Genomic DNA, 18,899 nt, shown 5'->3' with positions numbered 1-18,899 from the left:
ATGTCGAAATGTCGATATGTGCCTCATGTTTGTCGGATACATTACAAAATATGACTAAGTGATATCTGGATGTCTGATAACATTACTTGTTTAATGTTTTCAATTTCCAGTCTATCCGATATCTAAACATGTCACCCAAAATGTATATAATGCCCCTTCGAAACAACCTGACATATTCGTGTAGTCAGCAATTGTATGGATTAATACAAAACCTGTTCCGAGTCAGAATCAGTGTTAGGGATTAATAGTGTGCCAATATGACGGCGATATTTGACTTCCATTTAGAATACAAACATTAACTGATTATTATTCAATTTCTAGCACTTTCGGACAAATGTAGGCCACGAACCTGGTCCTCACTTATGTCACCTGTCACGTCGTCATGGGTTGTTCATGCAATAATTATCTCCCCTGATTAGATATGAAACGTTCATGTTACGCAATTCTGCTTTCTCGCCTTATTGGTAGGGTATAATTAACTGTGTACGAGGGAAGTCGTGGCCCTGGGGATATTAGCGGGTGGTCAGAGATGGGCATTACTTGTATCGCGTGAGGGTGTGAGGCCAAGAACATCACAGCAGGCGTAGGCAGATGTTCGCACATAATAATCACCATTGCAACTTGTAGTAGCTGTGAGATATACATTATTGAATGGTTGTCCTGACACCGAGTCAGAGTTACTATCTGATGTATTATGTTTGTATTGCGATTGTGACAAATACGTGGACGTGCTACATCTAAGTTTGCGACAAGGTGATGGCAGGGTGGGCGGAGTGATACTATTGATGACATTGATATCCGTGTTGCTTGTTCCTAGTGCGCAGAATCCCACAATCTATACATCAATTGCTATATGTTTATACAATATTGAAAATCTACAATATTTTCACTAAATGATTTGTTGCAACACATAACCTTGCTGGGTGCAAGTTCAAGTAAAGAATCTTATTCGGTACATATATTATACTGAAGACCACAGGCCCATATGTGCAGTGGTGTATCCATTTTAAACACTGAATATCTTTACAGTGATCTGGAATTAGAAATTATTCAAGGTTAGTGCTCTAGATTTGACTGCGGCCGTGTGTATTATGAATTTATTAGAATGTCAATGCATAAAACTGGCATAAAAGTGTCACCCGAATAACACATAAACCCTTAAATTTATGTCTCGAGTGACCGCAACGGATATGTCTTTAAAGCATTCATAATTATTCAAAGGAAACATTTAAACAAGTTTTATGCTATGTTTCTATTCTTAAAGCCCATACAGCACCATCAAGTCGTAGATGTTTGAAGTTGGCATCGTCAGAAACCGTGCATTATATACCTAACAAATAACGCTCTCGGTATTTGAATATGTGAAGGGCGTTATGACAGTGCAGACAGAGTTGAATATACGCGGCCTTTATTTGTTGGGCTGTGGTATGTGATTAAGTGGAGGGGATTTCAACATGAGTCAAGACATCTGTGTCTGTGAGTCCCTCGGTGCGTGTAATCAGAGCTTTTAGCCCTTAAACGACTGGAAGTGTCACTTTTTCAGAAGCTTACATGTCGTGGTCCTTCCAGCTCCGATATGTAGTTCTAAACACCTTGATTGAAAGCGTTGAATAGATTGAGAGCCTGGGTGGTGTGTACGACCCATTATATACGACATGACTACGTCAATATAACCTTGCTTACTTTTACATGATTATGTTTACCTTTGTGCATCATTGAATTGCAAAGACAAGGATCTCAAGACCACGACAGTAAGTATATTGTTTAGTTAAGGTTTGCCTGTAGATTTAGGGGCAGGCGAGCGTTTCTAACGTGATATTTACAATAGGTACACGCGAGATATGAAGCCTTTTCTCACCTGTATAAAGTTTTCAGTAAACACTTCAAAATTTAAATTAGAAGTTAAACATAATGCATTCTGTTAACTTTGTTGCAAAGGGTAGTACGGACCATCATAAAAGAATTGTGCAAAATATGAAACGTGCACATTTCAAATGAGGTGTGAGTTCAAGTGCTGGGCTTGGAAATGCGTTTTGTGTTCTTCATGAACCATCTGTGGACCTGTGATGGATTATGACGTCCACTATCTAGTTATTCTCACAGCACTTTCATGTACGATTGTGCTTTGCAGATAAGGGTTTATCAACTGCTTCAACGTAGCATCTCAGTAACATAGCTGTTCCCGTGTCACAGTTATCTCCTGATTGAACTATGTGTGACCCATGATTCAATACCCCGATAAATCTGACGTCTATTGTTGCACGACAAGCCCACAATATCAATTTGTCGGAGCTGATCATCTTCAGTGGTGCTGTAGCCGAGGGCGAGTGCCATTGCAGGACCATCTTGTCCATGTTGCTGATGACAGTAGTCAAACATGTTAAGTGTGCGAAGTGCAGGCCTCGGGGGACGGCTTGAATTGCCAGGGTCAAGGGGGGAATATGGCCAAAATGCTATTGATTTGTCTCTAAGTGACTTCAAGAACTCTAACTTCGACGCATAATTATGGTAAATATAGCTTGTTATTATACGCAGGAATGTTGTCACCACTTAAGGCTTGCCATAAGGTTTATTAATCATTCATACAATGTAGGTTTCTTATTCACAGAAGGTATTTTAGAAATGTGGAATTAATATCATGTAGATTCTGAAAAAACGCAAATAATTGGTTCTCATATTTTGCAAAATCAGAAACGAAGCAAGTCGATTTATTTCCAAAATGAGATTTTCCATCTTTGTGCACGACTATCCCATACGGCAGACGTAATAATGATATCTTAATCCAATATCCGATCTATACCGCATATGTCACTGACATGATGAACATGATATCTATATCTATATGTTCAAAGGGTCAGGACAACGTTTCAGAAATGAATGCAATTGCTGATTGTATCAAATGTTGGACTTCCTCAATGATAACGTTTGCCACAGAAGTAGGTATCCCACATCCTTGCTGATATGTTTATTTATACAAACAACTCGGATGTTTTCCCGGATTGGCAACATCAAAATTGGCCTGCACTTCAACGTCATGTACATTGATGATCTGATTTCATTCAGTCGTGGTCAAATAGCCAATTCCTTTCCACTGATTTTCCAGCTGAACTTGTTAATGTGTAAACAACATGATATTTCACATCCAAAGATGGCATTCGTCAATATCAAACCCAAAGTTAACCAAATAATCAACTTACAAAACCGTTTTGCAAACCGAAGTATATAGATCTAACAAAAATTGACTATACACTAGTGAAATAAGCTCTGTCAAGATTTAGATGTGGTTGCCATCAGTTGACGATCGAATAGGGGAGACGCATGGGTGCAGAGTGTCGCTTGTGCAAATATTGTCTTCCGATCAATAGCAGTCTAGTTGAAAATGGGTATCATTGTTTACTCTTTTGCTTTTAATAATTTAGGAATACATTTTATCGATCCTAAATACTATTTAAACTCTTCGCTGGAAACGCGTTCTCTTGATGTCTTCTAATCATTAAACTACTATTGACATACACACAAGTGTACATGTAATGCAATTATATGTATACATATAAACGTCAGTGCTTTAAGAATACCCAGTCTTGACTATCCTCAGACTTAAGTAACTTTATGAGTAAGTGTATTACTGTAATGTTATGTTCTATGGGCCTGTGGCCTTTAACTTGAAATAAAGGTATCTACGACTGTCGTAAATTACCTTAGCACTACGGTCGCCGTCTGGAATGGGCCCTAGGGGCTTGTCTGACCGTTGCTGTTCTAGTCACTGGGTTGTCTTGGTCGGAGTTAAATATTTACTAAATATAGATGAAATGTTTTTTGATTCATTCTTTGAACAACATTTACTCTATCTAAAATGGAGATCGTATTGTCACCTTCACTGTATGATTCCTCGATTCCAAGATCAGCTGTGACTTCTATATGTAAATTTGGTTAAAACTCCCACGACAGAGATAGCTGCCCATGCTGTTGACCACTCTTTAGACCAAACAGCCCACTATTTGGGTAATATATTCCGGGCAAGACGTACGGTCAGGATGTACTGTTTGACATTGGTAAATGTTATATTTACTAGATTTCAATCTGGCTTTCTTAGAGTCAAACACTCAGGTATTATATTGTTGATCATATACATTAATTCAAATCGTAGATTATAATGGCCTAACCTACCTTTGATCATTATACACAGCGACGTATTATGATCTCAAACTGCAATCATTTTGTGTTCTGACTGCCGTATAATTGACCTAGGGCCTGCGAGACTCTCTACACAGGAATTCGATCCTCTTATCACGACAGGTGATCATTATGTCCACAGAGGCCATGCTAAGTGTCCCACTGAATACTCAGTGTAGAATCCCCTCGCTGCATTGATCTTACTCGGTCCAAGTGACACCCGATAGCATCCAGAGTAGTTGCTGTTTACATGGTTTGCTTAATAACTTCTGTTTCACATTGAGATCACCCAGCCAAATTGCAATTCCTGTGTTTGCTAAGGATGAATTACCGTGCAAACAGTACGCAATGTGTTAGGTTCAGATCTAGCAGTGCTTGTATTGTCACAAAAGGTAAATAGCAATATTAGTCTTTCCGCTCATGCGTCAAAGTTCAGATTACGAGGCCAGTTAAGTAGTAAGTTGGATTATCACAACGCGACATCGCTAGGCGAGACAGAGAGCTGAACACCGATGAATAAAACTACTTCATAACATCGATTTATGCTTGTAACTATAGACAAGAGTTTAATGGATTAAAGTCCTTAAACAGGGATATAAAAGTATATTGTCACCAGTGCCACAAACCACTCATTTGAAGTTACGTATTCGTTCCAGAGGAAACTTTCTATCCGTTTTTGAACTCGGTAAATGTCATTTCACCACGAGCTAGACAATGAGCAGTTGTAATGTAGAGAGTTTGCATCTTCCATTTCATTGAGACTGATGCCACACTTGGCAATTTCTGAATCTGTTTTTGTGTAACCCAGTGCATCAGGCATATTTATGTGTTCATCATTTGCATGTATTTGGGATGATTATTTATGAGACGTACAGTGCCTTTATCACAGGCTTCGATCGTGTAAATAAAGATTATCACAGTTACAGATATTGACATTAAAATATGTTTCATGTGTGAGATTCAGGTATCAGAATCTTTTCAAACTGCGCCATTACGATTTGAACCGTATCATTTCACTAAACTGGAAGGAATGTCTCAACCTGTTAAAGTAATGTATTTATTGCGACAAACTGATTTAATTTGCCGTCCCAAAATGACGACGATAAAGAGTAGCACCGTGACACAAAAATTGTGCAACAAAGAAGGATTATCGGGATTAACCCGCCAGCCATACAGACCAAAGGATGTACATCGTGAACTGAAGGAGCTTTGTCCCAACTGCTGTCCGAATCTACGCTGTGTATGTTTCCAAAACAGATATAACATACGGCAGCACCACAGCATGTGTGGTTGCTGTGTACCTGTCATCCACCAGTAGTGCCCTGTGTGTTAGAAGTGGTTTAATCCCAGCCTTAATGAGGTGAAGGAAAAGAACGCCATTGCATAAAACGCTGAGATCCGATTGAATCTGATACTTAAAGTAAAATAGTTGCAAGCACTTTGAAGTGACAAGTGATATTCATCCTTGGTCAATGACACTTGCTGTATATTTTATTTCGATTTAATCCTATGCATGGCGTGATAAAGACCAATATGTTCTACAGATTTTATATCTTCTATCACACGACCATATAACCCAGTGTACATGATCTCTGCATTACTCAATCCTTTGATCGTAGCAGCTGCCTGGAATGCCCAATAACATCGATTCGCCAAATGGTAGTATCATTGGTGGCATTGACATGCCTCTATAGCCGTTTACAATGCCACTACAGAAGACGTAAATGATTTCAGTAGAGACCACCATATCAAAGGGTGAGTAAAGTGAAAGTGTTTCTTTTATGATGCATCATAAATAAATACCGTGAGAGGACAAAACGAGATTCTTGGTTTACAAACCTGCATGAATAATTAGCTATGTGTTGTACCAGGTTGTACCTTACACCGTCTCCGGATCATATTGTATTGGGTGCAAATATAACGGACATTCCGTTTAAAGGATATACAATAAACAGTTTGTTATATTCAAAGGCTGTAGGTTCTATATATCATGTTTGCATGAAGCCGAACCGCCTACGTTTTACGTCGGCTGACGTCTCTCTGTCTCTATCTTTCTTCTCTCTCTTTCCCTCTCCTTCTCTCTCCCCTCTCCATCTCTCCCTGTCTCTCTCGGTTTGACATTGACGGGCATGAGGTATTATCAAGTTCAACAGTGTCATTTATCATACACTGAAGGCACTCAGGGTGGTTTCCGATACGTGCCTGAACGTTGCATAGATGGCTTAAAATTTCATTTACCATACACACTAATACTGGGCAACCATTTCAGGGCACGTTGCTGATTTTTCTTCCAAAGTCGAACAACTTTTTAAAAATACACAAAGTCTTCTTACATCGTTTCGTCATCACACAATTTCAGTGTGCTTATTCTGTTCCAGGCACACCAGCGGCTTTTGTAGGTTTCACATATAGCGTCCCTGTATGTAATGTTAGGCAATTTCTTTTCACTGTTTAAAGTATTTCATGTAAATGTTTTTATGTTTAAGTTAATATATTGTAAGAAAACGCGAAAACCACAAATCGACAAGGTGTGTGGTCAGCATAAAAATGTAATACAGATTAGGTATCCGTTAACTTACAGGTATCATTGTGTACACTATTCGGTTTCCACGTCGCTTTCAAAAATGACAATCAGTCATGTTCTGTCTCCAGGGTCACGTCAGGGAGATCTTTTAGAATATGGAACATTTATTCAAGAATATCTGAAAATCACTTTGAAAAGAATCACATACCATGGTGGTGTTCTTGAATAAATTATTGCTCATTTTCATGTAACAGTATCAGCAGCGTTCACAGTCCGTGGTTTTCCACTTGCCATCTGTCACCTGGCTCATGAAATATTGACACTTACGCATTATTACGATTCCGAAACATGGACTGTCAGTATTATACTTAGAGTCCCCAGATTAATAATTAGGTTTAACGGTAATTTGTTTGTCTTTCTGACATGTCGCACGTCATGAGAGAGAGAGAGAGAGAGCTAAGTTCTCCCCAAGAATAGGCTTCCACGTTCTTAAAGCTTCATATCCAGGGAGAGATACGCATCATTGACGGCACCTTCTATTTCGACTACTTTATTTCCCGTATATGCCGTGACAGAGAATTGTTAATACCCTTATTACCCCGAAAAACAATGCGGAGTTGTGTTAACATATCCATATCACTGGTGACATACTGTACATCTAAATGTGGTGTAAATGGACGGTAATGTTGTGTGAAGTATATCATATTGACACCCCGTGTCATAGGTCGTGTGGGTAGAGTGGGGTTTATGCATACATAAACATACATAACACCAGGCGCACCGAGCACCGTGAGATGTGGAAACATATAACATGAAACACCCCACAACCTGTCTAACTGACAGTACCACAATTCTACACCCAGCAGTGCAACAATCTAAACGATTTTATTGGAAACAATTATGTCGATTGTACAAAAGTATGTGATGTGTGGACCGTGGCACCGGTACAGGGGCACGATATATTCGTCAGACACAAGACGGGCTGGACGTGTGTTACCATAATCACTTATCTCACTTTTATTTGGTACAGATATATTGGCTTTATTCTCTGTACACTTTGAAGTAAAGATCTGAAGATTACAATCACGATGGAAGATTAACCTGTATGTTGTATGCAAACACTAATGCCAGTGACGTGATTATTTCAGTATTCCTAACGTATAGCCTAAAATATTTGTTGGTTTCCAAGTAGACACTTGATATGGCCGTGACTGCCATGTTTATGGGTCTTGCTACATGAGTACACGTCGTGAATGGTGGGATAACTCGCAGGTATTCATGCTCTAATGGACTGCTTACGTGACTATATACTCCTTAAGTTTACTCCTCAATGACAGTAACGAGGAAGCATTACAGAGAGGCGTGTGGCTTTGTGTATTTGTGACAGGTAATCGACCAGGTATACTTTCTCTTATTAATTCTTGTATATTCGTGTTTTCTTGTACTCAGTGATGACGTATATTTCTCAGTGGGTTATGTTTTCACGTGTTCTTCTCCACATCACTAGATGTAGGCTCACAAGATTTTCCTACACTAATGTGTATAATTTAGGAAGTTACAATTATCATTGTTAGAAACTCTTATCTTATTAGCAATATTGTATACATACCACTATGCCCGCCGTGATATTGATGGAATATTGCTAAAAGCGGCGTAAAACCCAACCCACTCACTCACTCACTACCGCTCTGCTCGTATGAAAATATTTTTTAAGTGCAGTAAGCAAATTAAATTCTGCAATCATGATCAATTCATAGTCAAATTTGATGCTTAAAACCAAATACAATTTTGCTTTGAATTACTACGTCCTAGAGAGGATATACACTCTGCTGGTGTTACTGCTAAAATATGTCCATATTGGTACTGACATGTGTGAATCACCCACACCTCATTCCCCTTGAACAGATCAAATGTAGCATTATAAGCAAAATCTCTCTCCATCAATGAAACTTGGGTCCTTAGGGGCAGTATCAAGAATCAATTTTGTCGTTCTTCTATGCTTTTTTATGGACCCTTTGTCCACCGAGAGCACTCAGTGGATTTTTATGTTAGCATATTTCTATGGCCTGGCTCGCACATGCATTCTACTGCAATAACTAACCCAACCAAGCAGTAGCAGCAAATGGGGGCTTTCACAGACTTTCATTAAGCTCTGCTCTCTATAAACTTGTCTTAGTGAGGTCTTCGCGCCATGTGCACGGCATCACGATAATGACAGCTGTTTGATATCTGAACATTTCACAGGATATGGGGCTTCGTAATAATCATTTCTTTATGACTTGAATGCCATACCAACTGATACAAGCCTCAGATAAAGCCGCACATCAAGTCTCAAATAACAAATTATGTCCCTAATAACAAAACTCCAAGTTTGACTACGGCTATTATCTGCCCGTATGCTACATGCAGTTTTTGAACATTTGTATTACATCCAAGTCAAGTGTTAGTATGCATGATGGACAATAAACTGATTCCTGTACTAAGACTTGTCGTATAATGTTCCCAGACAATCCGTCACCTAATTTCTATCAATAAATGACATTAGATCAAAAGAATGTATCACATATATGGGTCCCCTATTAAACATAGTGTTCTGATCATAGACCTGTTTACCTGGTCAACATCAAAGGGAACTGCCGACAGGTAATCGATAGTTAGGTCTGTCTCACCTGAAGCATTTATAGCCACAAAGGCTACAGCAATGTCACGTACGAACACAGTGAACAGGGTTCCATGATAGATTTGATAATGACTGCACTAGATCATACTTTAGACCACTCTAAGATTACCACGAGAAGGGGTATTGGTATGTATTACTGGTTGTAGCTAAGATTCGCAAGTGAGGATCTGGATTGGTCTTTTGGGGACCCAATGGATGCAACTGTTGATGTATGCTGTATAGCCCGATTCAATACGAAACACAGGATTTCTGAATTTAAAACTGTGAGCATACATATAAATGAAATATTCTTTACGAAACCTAACACACAGTCTTTGCAAAATGATTATAAATACATGTAGTTATATAACTTATTCCTATGATTCAACATGTAGCCTTCCTTGTGTGTTAAAGATGCCATAGAATGAAAGGGGCAAATGAGTATTATCAAGTGTGTTTTGTTAAAGAAAAAGAAATGTCAAGTCAATTATACTCATATTTACAGGTCATATTTCTACACCAGATTTTTGTTTATGTTGGTAATTTTATAATATAATTGACGTTAGTAAATATTCTCACTATAACTATGTTTCATGCCTTTCAGGAGGCGTATACCAGCTCACAGTGCCGTCCACTCACGCTGCCTTCTCCGGGGATCTAGAAATAGGATACAGTGTTCCACAAAATGTTTCTATGTTCAGTGCATTCGTCACTATCCTCTTCACCGAGGAAGGACTGAAGGAACACGAGATCACTTCTTTACACATTCCACCAGGCACGCATACTGGCAAACTCATCCTAACATGTGGGGTCCTAGAATACGCAGGAACCTACACATTACAAATGTATATGTTTGTAGGCAGCCGTTTGCTTACACAAACCACGTTCATGGTGGAATGGCCAAGGATTCAGTTATTTCTTCCAGATCGTCGAAGGTTCGCACTCACAGAAAATGTCCCTTTGCGAATTCAATCACGTGCAACTTGTGAACCCAAAATACACCGTGAATCCTTTTTCATAGAATTATATTTCAAAAGACCTGCTTCTGCAGTGGATATTTTACCAATGGAAAGTTCCAAGATGAAGCATACGTTTAACTACACAGACCTGTCAAAGAGTACACAGACAATTCAATATCAGTGTGACCTGTTTGATCTCGATGGATCCTACCAAGCAGTGCTAAAGTCAACCTTCAACTCAGGAACAGTCGTGACTAGAAGCAACGTTTTCAATGTTTCATGGAGTCAATCTTATAGCGTAAATATCCGGAAGGAGAGTATTTTTCCTTGTAAAGGTGCAATAACTGTCTTGTATATACAACCGGCATGTGCCAGACCTGAGAAACATCTTCAAGACAGGATACGAATGTACGAGCTAAGGACGACAACGAATGGTTCGTTGGCAGCTCCTCTCAGACAGAAATACATCATTGAGAAACATGCAAATCCAAATAGGAACTCGTTTGAACTTAGCTGTAGATTGTTCAACAGGACAGCTGCCGGGTTTTGCTTCAAATATGTCAGCATTTCAAGAAGTGGAGCCGTGCATCTGCAGAGGCAGCAGTGTCTTGCTGCTCATCCTAATTCAGGTATGGTTCTGAATATCAATGTATTGTTGGAGTTGAATTAATGATTCCAAACCCGATACATACAGAGTTCCACTTAACTTGAGTCATTATACCATACGCTAGTAATACTGTGGATTTAGCGTATTTGTTACACACACACACTCACTTCTAAGACTATTTACTGTAGCGCCAGAAAACTCACAACCATTCCATACTATGAATTTTATGTATATTAACGCTTCATGTAATGATACTTGAGAGCTGGTAATTATTACTGAAATACATCACTAAAAGTCGCATGACCTCAATACGTTTTAACAATCTAATGAATGCTACCAGCATGGCTCTGACATACTGGCATCAATTACATACTGCCTTGTAACTTTTAAAATTGATAGCATTTGTAATGGTCTGTTGCTCATCTTATTAATATTGTCCCTCAATTATTAGAAATTGGCACATTGTATCCTAAATAAGTGTCTAGAGTATATGGTGTCCCTCTATTGATGTACCTTCATTAGTCTATCACCATTATCAAAATACTACTTGTTCATATACTGTTGTATGTACTGTCATATACTGTCTGTGAATAGGCGCTGTCAGTGATACATATGTACACCTATCAACTTTCTTGTTGACCTTTCCAGTGGTTGACCACGAGACCATGGAAGTCTAGATCAATTACTTTCAATTTACGGATGTGCAAGGCAAATAGTGATAAGGTTGTTGCACTCGGTCTGTGAATTAACTGTTATTGAATGGAATCCCTGGTTGTTGACTCTTAAAGGTTGCTTAATTGGTTTCTCCAGCACACGTTGCAACTGTAGGGATTAGGTAGGTAATAAGTCCTATTCAAGATTTCCAGGATGGATTAACTATTTAATGTCAAACACAGTTTAAACTATTATTATCTTATGAAACTGTTTGACAGTGTTACAAACTGACATTCGAGCCCCAAAGCAAAATCCGCACCCGAATTGATTAAGATATCTATACAATTAGTGTAACGTGCTTATGCTTTAAACGTTTTCTAATATACACCAGTGACGAGCTGTGAGTGACAGTGGTTATATTTGCTTTGGATAATAACCCCAATGGTCTAGGTTTCGTTTCTGAATGGTATAAAGTGCAGGAGCAATGATTAAGGTCACATAAAGTCATATACGCTTATCTTACATGTGCAATCGTGTGAGTGTTAGAGTGGTTGTTGTTTATGAAACCTAAACATGGTTGTTTTGATTTTCGAGGGTTTGTATGACCCTTCTTATCTATTTATCCTCCAACTTCCGCTCACTTATGGCATCTATCAATCAGCAAATGCACACAATACCACCTTGTAAAACCAATGTCAACTATGTACAAATATGTATGTTTCACCCATTGACATTTGTCACAAAAGATATTGATTTTTTTCCCAACTTCACTTTATATGGATATTTACATTTCCGGTAAGTATATCGCGTCAAACTGTTGTTTTCATGGACTATTTATGTATCACTTTGTGCATAGAAATTTTTGTGTTTCGTGTTTAGTTCACTTGTGTCTTCTTTAGCACACTTTAGGTATACTGTACATCTTTATGTTATTATTGTGAAAGAAAGTTTATGTTATATTACTTGGTGTTGTCTCATTATCCATGCATGTTATGCATGTCATCTTTCCTTTGATTAACGTTTAGCATCATCTGCGAACTCCTTTCATGTACTATCTTTATATTTGTTGATCAGCATTGAATGCTGTCGTATGAACGTATAAAGGGTAAACAAAGATCAGTGTTTGTTAGATGTAGATAGACCTTGATGGACATATGGCGCCGGATATACATACCTCTGCCGTGATTTTGTTCAGATCCATTAGTGTTATAAGGCGAGAGCCAAGAAACATGTTCACGGCTTGTAAAACGACAAGTCCGTGAAATTCCCAGCAATATGTCGGTATGGCTGAATGAATCAATTATATTTCTGGAAGAAGGAAGAATATATATCTAAGGAGCATAGACAGATGCTGTCCTGAAGCTTTGACATTGGGGTTTTAACGGCTATTGTCGAGGCCAGGACAACGCAGTGGGAATACAATTTGATCTGTTCCAAGTGAGACCTCTCTGAATAGCTCGGCTTGAGTTGTCTATCAAGCTGACTTCAACTGTCAGTCCTGGAAAAGTGTGTGTTGATCTGTCATCGCATTTGGAAAACACAAAAACCTATTCTCTTATGTTATCACTGAATGAGCACTGACAATGCACGTTTATGTGGCCATTGGCGTGTGAATCCTTTGTGTGCTTGATAATGTCAGTGTTCCTAATAGCACTCATCAGCTACATACCTTAGAACTGTCAATCATTACTGAACTGAAGTGCAGGAGTATCTCTGCTTACTTAGACATGTCGAAACCAATTATTAAGATGTTGAGATTGGGCAAAAAGTATATTTCGTCTTCTAGATGAAGTATGCATAAATGTATGGCTGTAAAGTTGCATTTATAATCCTCCGTATACTCTAATTAGTTTGTGTGCCTCAAAAAAGCGCAATTCATAACACAGGCAATACGGTAATTGTGCCTCACACATGCACACTACAAATGAATTTGATCATAATGTATATGTAAATGGCTCAATTTAAATATAGGCTATACGTGGTTTATGTAGCCTCTAGTTTAGAACATGTTCTCTCACATTTCTAGACCACCAACATTGATAGAGACAGGTACAAAACTAATGTTGGTCTGTTAAGAAATTTCCTGCAACCAGGTTTGAAATAAAACATGTATTTCTTTGTTGCAGTGTTTTATATAGATGGTGGATGGAGTGAATGGACCGAGTGGTCTCTTTGTACCGTCACCTGTGGCTCTGGTAAAAGGAACCGCTTCAGAATTTGCAATAACCCTGCCCCTCTCCATGGGGGCAAGTTCTGCGAGGGTGACCCCGTCCAGTGGAAGCCTTGTAATATGAATTGTCCAGGTAGATATATACAATCCCACAACTCCTGGGCGGATATGCACAAAGCGATCTTAGCGCTACGATGATCGTAAATCAACTTCTCTGACATTGACAAGACGGTTGTAGCGCTAAGATTGCTTTGTGCAAGTGTTCCGAGGTAAAATGTATTCTTACTCTCCGAAAGATACCCTGCGTGTAGAACGCATGTACATAAATATAGTATAATGCCTATAGGTAGCTTTTCAGTCTTAGATGGCCACAAAGCATTGATGGAAGATACATATGTTTTACACCACGAATGAGCACTATTGTGGGACGTAGGGGTACCCGTATTTGATAAAGTGTTGGTTGGTCCAGGAAGAGCTCAATGGCCCTGATTCCTGGTATGCGTCAAAGTAACACAGCTGGAATATTTATTGCTAATTGCTGCGTAAGGCTATACTCATTCACTCAATCACAAAATATATTAATCATACGGTAAAATTTCACCGATCACTGACATCCTGCTCGTCTTGTTTGTTTTAGGATATTTACCCAACGGCCCTCTGAAATCCCCAAAGTTCGACATGCGGTGTGCCTGTGGGTGTGGGATGTCTTCTGATTCAGGGGAAATAATTGCAAGTGGAAGATGCTCCGGCAGAGCTATGTGGACGATAGAGGTAGAAGACTCCCAGCAGATTAAACTCACGTTTACTCACTTCAATATACTGGAGTCCAAACAGTGGGTGAAGGTCCGCGATGGAGACACACCCATGTCAGACATATTGTACAGTAGCATAAATGGTGAACATCCTCACAATGAAATCAGCTCTTCGTCCAACAAGATGAGTGTTGAACTGATGACTTTTGCCTCCGATGAAGCCCCAAGTTCTATAGCAATATTCCCCATCAACGCAACGCAGTTAATTCACCTCCATGGATTCATCGCATCTTATAGGGTAGTCGGTAAGTGCATTTTAAGGAAAGAGAGGTTTGTTTTGGATTTAGATACATAAAACACCACTTAAAGAAAAGGTTGAGAGTAAAAATATGTAGACTGAGATTAATATTGCTATTAGAGAATATTCACAATGCTATATCAGACTAATTTGACTGAGAATGTGAGATCAAATGCATTTCTACACACAAATACAGACTTATAGATGATGTTTTGTTAATGATGACAGATATACCTTGCTTAATGCATCTTCTTCGGGGTCATGGCAGAAACTTAACACATTGAAAATAGACTGAATAATTAAATGCCAGGTAAAATAAAGTATACACCCGAGAATTTAAAGATCGAATGTACTGTATTATTGCTTCAGCATGAAACGTACTTATACCTTCCTCTGCAATACCTCTAACCTGTCTCTCGAACTCTTGTTACAGTGTCTCATTTCCTTTACAGCTGGAGGTGGTACGCGTACATCAACCATAATTCGCCGGGAAAAGTCATCTATTCTCGACAGCAAAGTAGCCGTCGTTGGAATTGCCTTGTGTGTTCTCATAGTGTTAGTTGTCATTACCTTCGTGCTTTTCCACAGACTCTATCACAAACGGCATAAATACGCAATGGCGGCCTCTGAGAGTCCACTCCACATAGCTCGTAGCACCAGTATGCACAGTAGTCGGTGTAGTAGCCCGCCTCCTGGAATAACTAACGTCGACGTTGAGGCACCCCTCACTGGTGAGGCGACAAAGAAAGACAATATGTTGTCGAGGGGTTCTTCAATATCTAGTACATGCAGTGCTGGGTTCAAGAAACTGCGGTCCAAGGCAGAATCTGTAACAGGTAGTCCTAAACCCTCCACCAAAAACTATTCCCCCTTACCTAGTCCATATACTGCACACTCACCTCCAGAAGAGTTTCTGCATAACTCAAATTTCTTTAAAGCTAGTCCAAATCTAAGAAACTGTAGACCAAGATCACCTAAAATTCATCCTTCACCAAAGTTCAAACATTCTCCTGGGGCAGCAACTCCATGTTCACCATCTAAAACTAAACATGAACTTCTTACAAAGAAGAGAAAGGAGCAGCTGACTACTGAATCCGAAAGGATAGTAACTGGTTCCTCGGGATCATCAAAAGATGCTCCAATAGTCACGCCAGAGACACCCACACCAGTAGTGAATAAAAGTGTGGCACCGGTGAAAGTTTCTTTAGCGGTTGCTAGGACCCCCGGAGGTGACAGGACACCCCAGAATGAAGTGATTATACTGGAGAGTCTTCGTGAGGAACATTCCCGGTTAAATGGGGATGAAAAGTATCCTGATGCAAATAATGAGACTACTTCATTCATACAGTCGTCTGTCAAAGCAAGACGGCCTACGTCTCTCACAGAGAGTTATTCAACAGAGTCTATTGGTGCTAAACCCAAAATACGAACTACAAAACAGTCACAAGGAGAAAAAAAGAAGCCGTCTGCAATGGAGGAGCGTCAAAAACTGCTGCCTAAACCAGACGGGCAGAGTCCCAAATCTCCCACTAGGGAGGAGCATTCCAAGAGTTCCACACCTCGCAGTACAAAAAGCAGTCGCAGCTCCAAAAGTGCTAAAACTATGTCTCCTACCAGGAGCATTAACACGCCTTCTGAGGTCGGTTCTGTGGACATTGAACTAGAATATGATGACTTTATAGAAGACGACCCGTTGTCCTACTTTGAGGTGTCAGAACTCCAAAAACTTCGATGGCAAGGGGGAGAAAAGATAGGAAAACCTGTGAAGGATTAGAAAATTTGAGTTTAACGCACCTGTAAAATATTTTAAAGTATTAATATATGAATATATTTGAACCTAGAGAAAGACTTTAACACTGTTTGTTTATATCAGTATTAATAAATAATTGAATAATATAATTGACTGCTGGTGAAGATTTGAAGGTTTGTGACTACATAGTTTACACAAAGAAGCGACTTAAACTTTAGAGACTAAGAAATTTTGAGTTAAGTTTTTGCCATATAATTTGTTTGCTTAGTCAGTTTTGCATTCTACTTTTATAGTGCTTCCATTGCCTACAGCACTCTCATTTTACCACATACTGCATTTTCATATATAAATCAACACCAGTGTTTTGTATTGTAAGTCCATTTTGTGGCTGTAATGTAATTTGTGTCAACTCACGACTTATTCTCTTTAGTATAAGGTTTGATAAGTTCAACTCTGCCAAAGATTGTAACAAACGTTTGGCAGTTGAAACTTTCGTCAGTCCTAAATGTATGCAATTTGATCAAATCCATACCATTAAGGAAGCCGCGGCAACGGCTTACCCTTCAATCCATGGAATATAATGAATTTAACATAAATTAAAAAGGGTCAGGTCAATATCAACTGAAAAAATGCGAATAACTCTTACACAAGGGATAGAGAGTTTACAGTAAATATCATGACTGAATATGAGTATGATAAAATATACACATTAAAATATGACATTTGTATTCAAAGATAAATGACTAATGATTTAATATATGATATGATATAATTTATCTCCTCGGGTCAACGATCCAGTGTCCTTTATCTTTCGACAGGTTATGTACATTCTCAACACGACCTCAAAGACATGTATTTGTTGTTTGTTTATGATGCATATCACATTGATCATTGCAATGGTTTTATCGCTCAAGGTGAGATTAAAATGTCCATCAAATGTCCAAACTTTGTGTTATTTTTGTATGCAGTAATTGTAGTTGTAGTTGTATGTTACTTGATGGTCTTGATCATGATGGAGGCGATATATATACCGCCTTGAAGAAAGTAAACAATGTGCACAATACAATTTCCATATATAATGGTTTGAAACCGGATCATGTATTAATGTTCTGACCTGTCGCATACTTTACAGAGTGACATACTCATATTGGCGGACAGAAACCGAAATCGATTTTGTACATCTTTCATAACTGTTCCGTTGTATAAGTATCAGTAACACTATCAATTACTTTCCCTGCACGCGTCTTTGTGTCATATAGGGATGACTTTACCAAGTGGTTAAAGAGCTGGCTCTTCACCCGGCCCGGGTTCGATTCCCAACATAAGTACAATGTGCGAAGCCCATGTATAGTGTCTTCCGCCGTGATATTGCTGGAATATTGCTAAAAGCGGCATAAAACTAAACTCACTCACTGTTATCACAGGCAGATGAAATATTTAGCCTTCTGGTTTGTTCATGAGTAGACAGATACTGGTTGGCCCGCAACGCCGAAAGCCCGGGGCTCGATTTCCCACATGTATCATGTGATGCGATGTATCATGTGCATTATGTGTTTGCGACATTTTCATTGTTTCCAAGGTACTGTCAGTATCTGAGACATGTATGAACATGACCTCGGTGTCATACGTGCATACGACCACATCAAGATACCTAAATTATACCCAGTTGCATATTACGCCCGAAGGGATGAGATAATTTAGAAGGATGTTCTGATGAATAGCTAAATACATGACTGACGATATTGAAACATCAGAAAAATGATTCAATTTGGAACACCCATGTTCTGTAGTAACGACAATGTAGATTTTAACATGTAGGACAGTGTTTATCGTACATACCTGCCCTATACTTCAATGAGGCCTCGGCTGCAAAACGGGTCTGTTTTATCCGTTTGATACTTTTGTTTCCCTAGACAAAACAGAAATGACTTTAATCATTGTTGACCCTTGACCTGGGAAGCCGGCAACCCGTCACATCGCTCCACCGAGCTCATTTAGCGGTACACGAAGCGTCGAACCTTGGTTATCACGTCGTATAACAACTGTCTTTGTATTAAGTCGTAAATTGCCTTAACCGCTGACGGAATTCTCCAACATCCCACTTAACCTGAAGTACGTTTGTTGTTGAATTCCACAATTTGGATGGCGGATTGAGCCCTGATCAAACTTTATCGGCGCCATTATGTACACATGTCAATCTCGCCCGAGGATTTAATCGTTCTCCATCACCAACAAGCTTCATTGTTCCCACAGCACATGGTTTTCTACGCTCAAACACACTTGGTCTCGACAATTCGATCAGTTGATTTTGACACGCAGGTGTAATGCTGATCAAATAACTTCACTCTGCACA

At 39.1% G+C, this 18,899-nt stretch overlaps 1 protein-coding gene across 3 annotated transcripts in view; it reads left to right on the top strand.

Annotated features, from left to right (window-relative positions):
- LOC124266291 overlaps positions 1-17,485 on the top strand; it is a 61,225-nt gene extending 43,740 nt beyond the window's left edge. For 2 of the 3 annotated variants that reach the window (XM_046701108.1, XM_046701109.1), the window contains 4 exons: positions 9,961-10,944; positions 13,703-13,879; positions 14,384-14,803; positions 15,249-17,485. In XM_046701108.1, coding sequence (XP_046557064.1) covers positions 9,961-10,944; positions 13,703-13,879; positions 14,384-14,803; positions 15,249-16,570 — 2,903 coding nt within the window. In that variant the 3' untranslated portion in view covers positions 16,571-17,485. The remainder of the gene's footprint in view (positions 1-9,960; positions 10,945-13,702; positions 13,880-14,383; positions 14,804-15,248) is intronic. The other variant, XM_046701110.1, reaches the window with a different exon arrangement.
- Positions 17,486-18,899: the final 1,414 nt, after the last annotated feature.

This window comes from Haliotis rubra, unplaced genomic scaffold, assembly GCF_003918875.1.
Source record: "Haliotis rubra isolate DU_JTF1 unplaced genomic scaffold, ASM391887v1 Scf1244, whole genome shotgun sequence".
Classification (NCBI taxonomy): domain Eukaryota; kingdom Metazoa; phylum Mollusca; class Gastropoda; order Lepetellida; family Haliotidae; genus Haliotis; species Haliotis rubra.
Note: the sequence above shows the minus strand (reverse complement) of the source record. Positions and strands in the feature narration are given on the sequence as shown.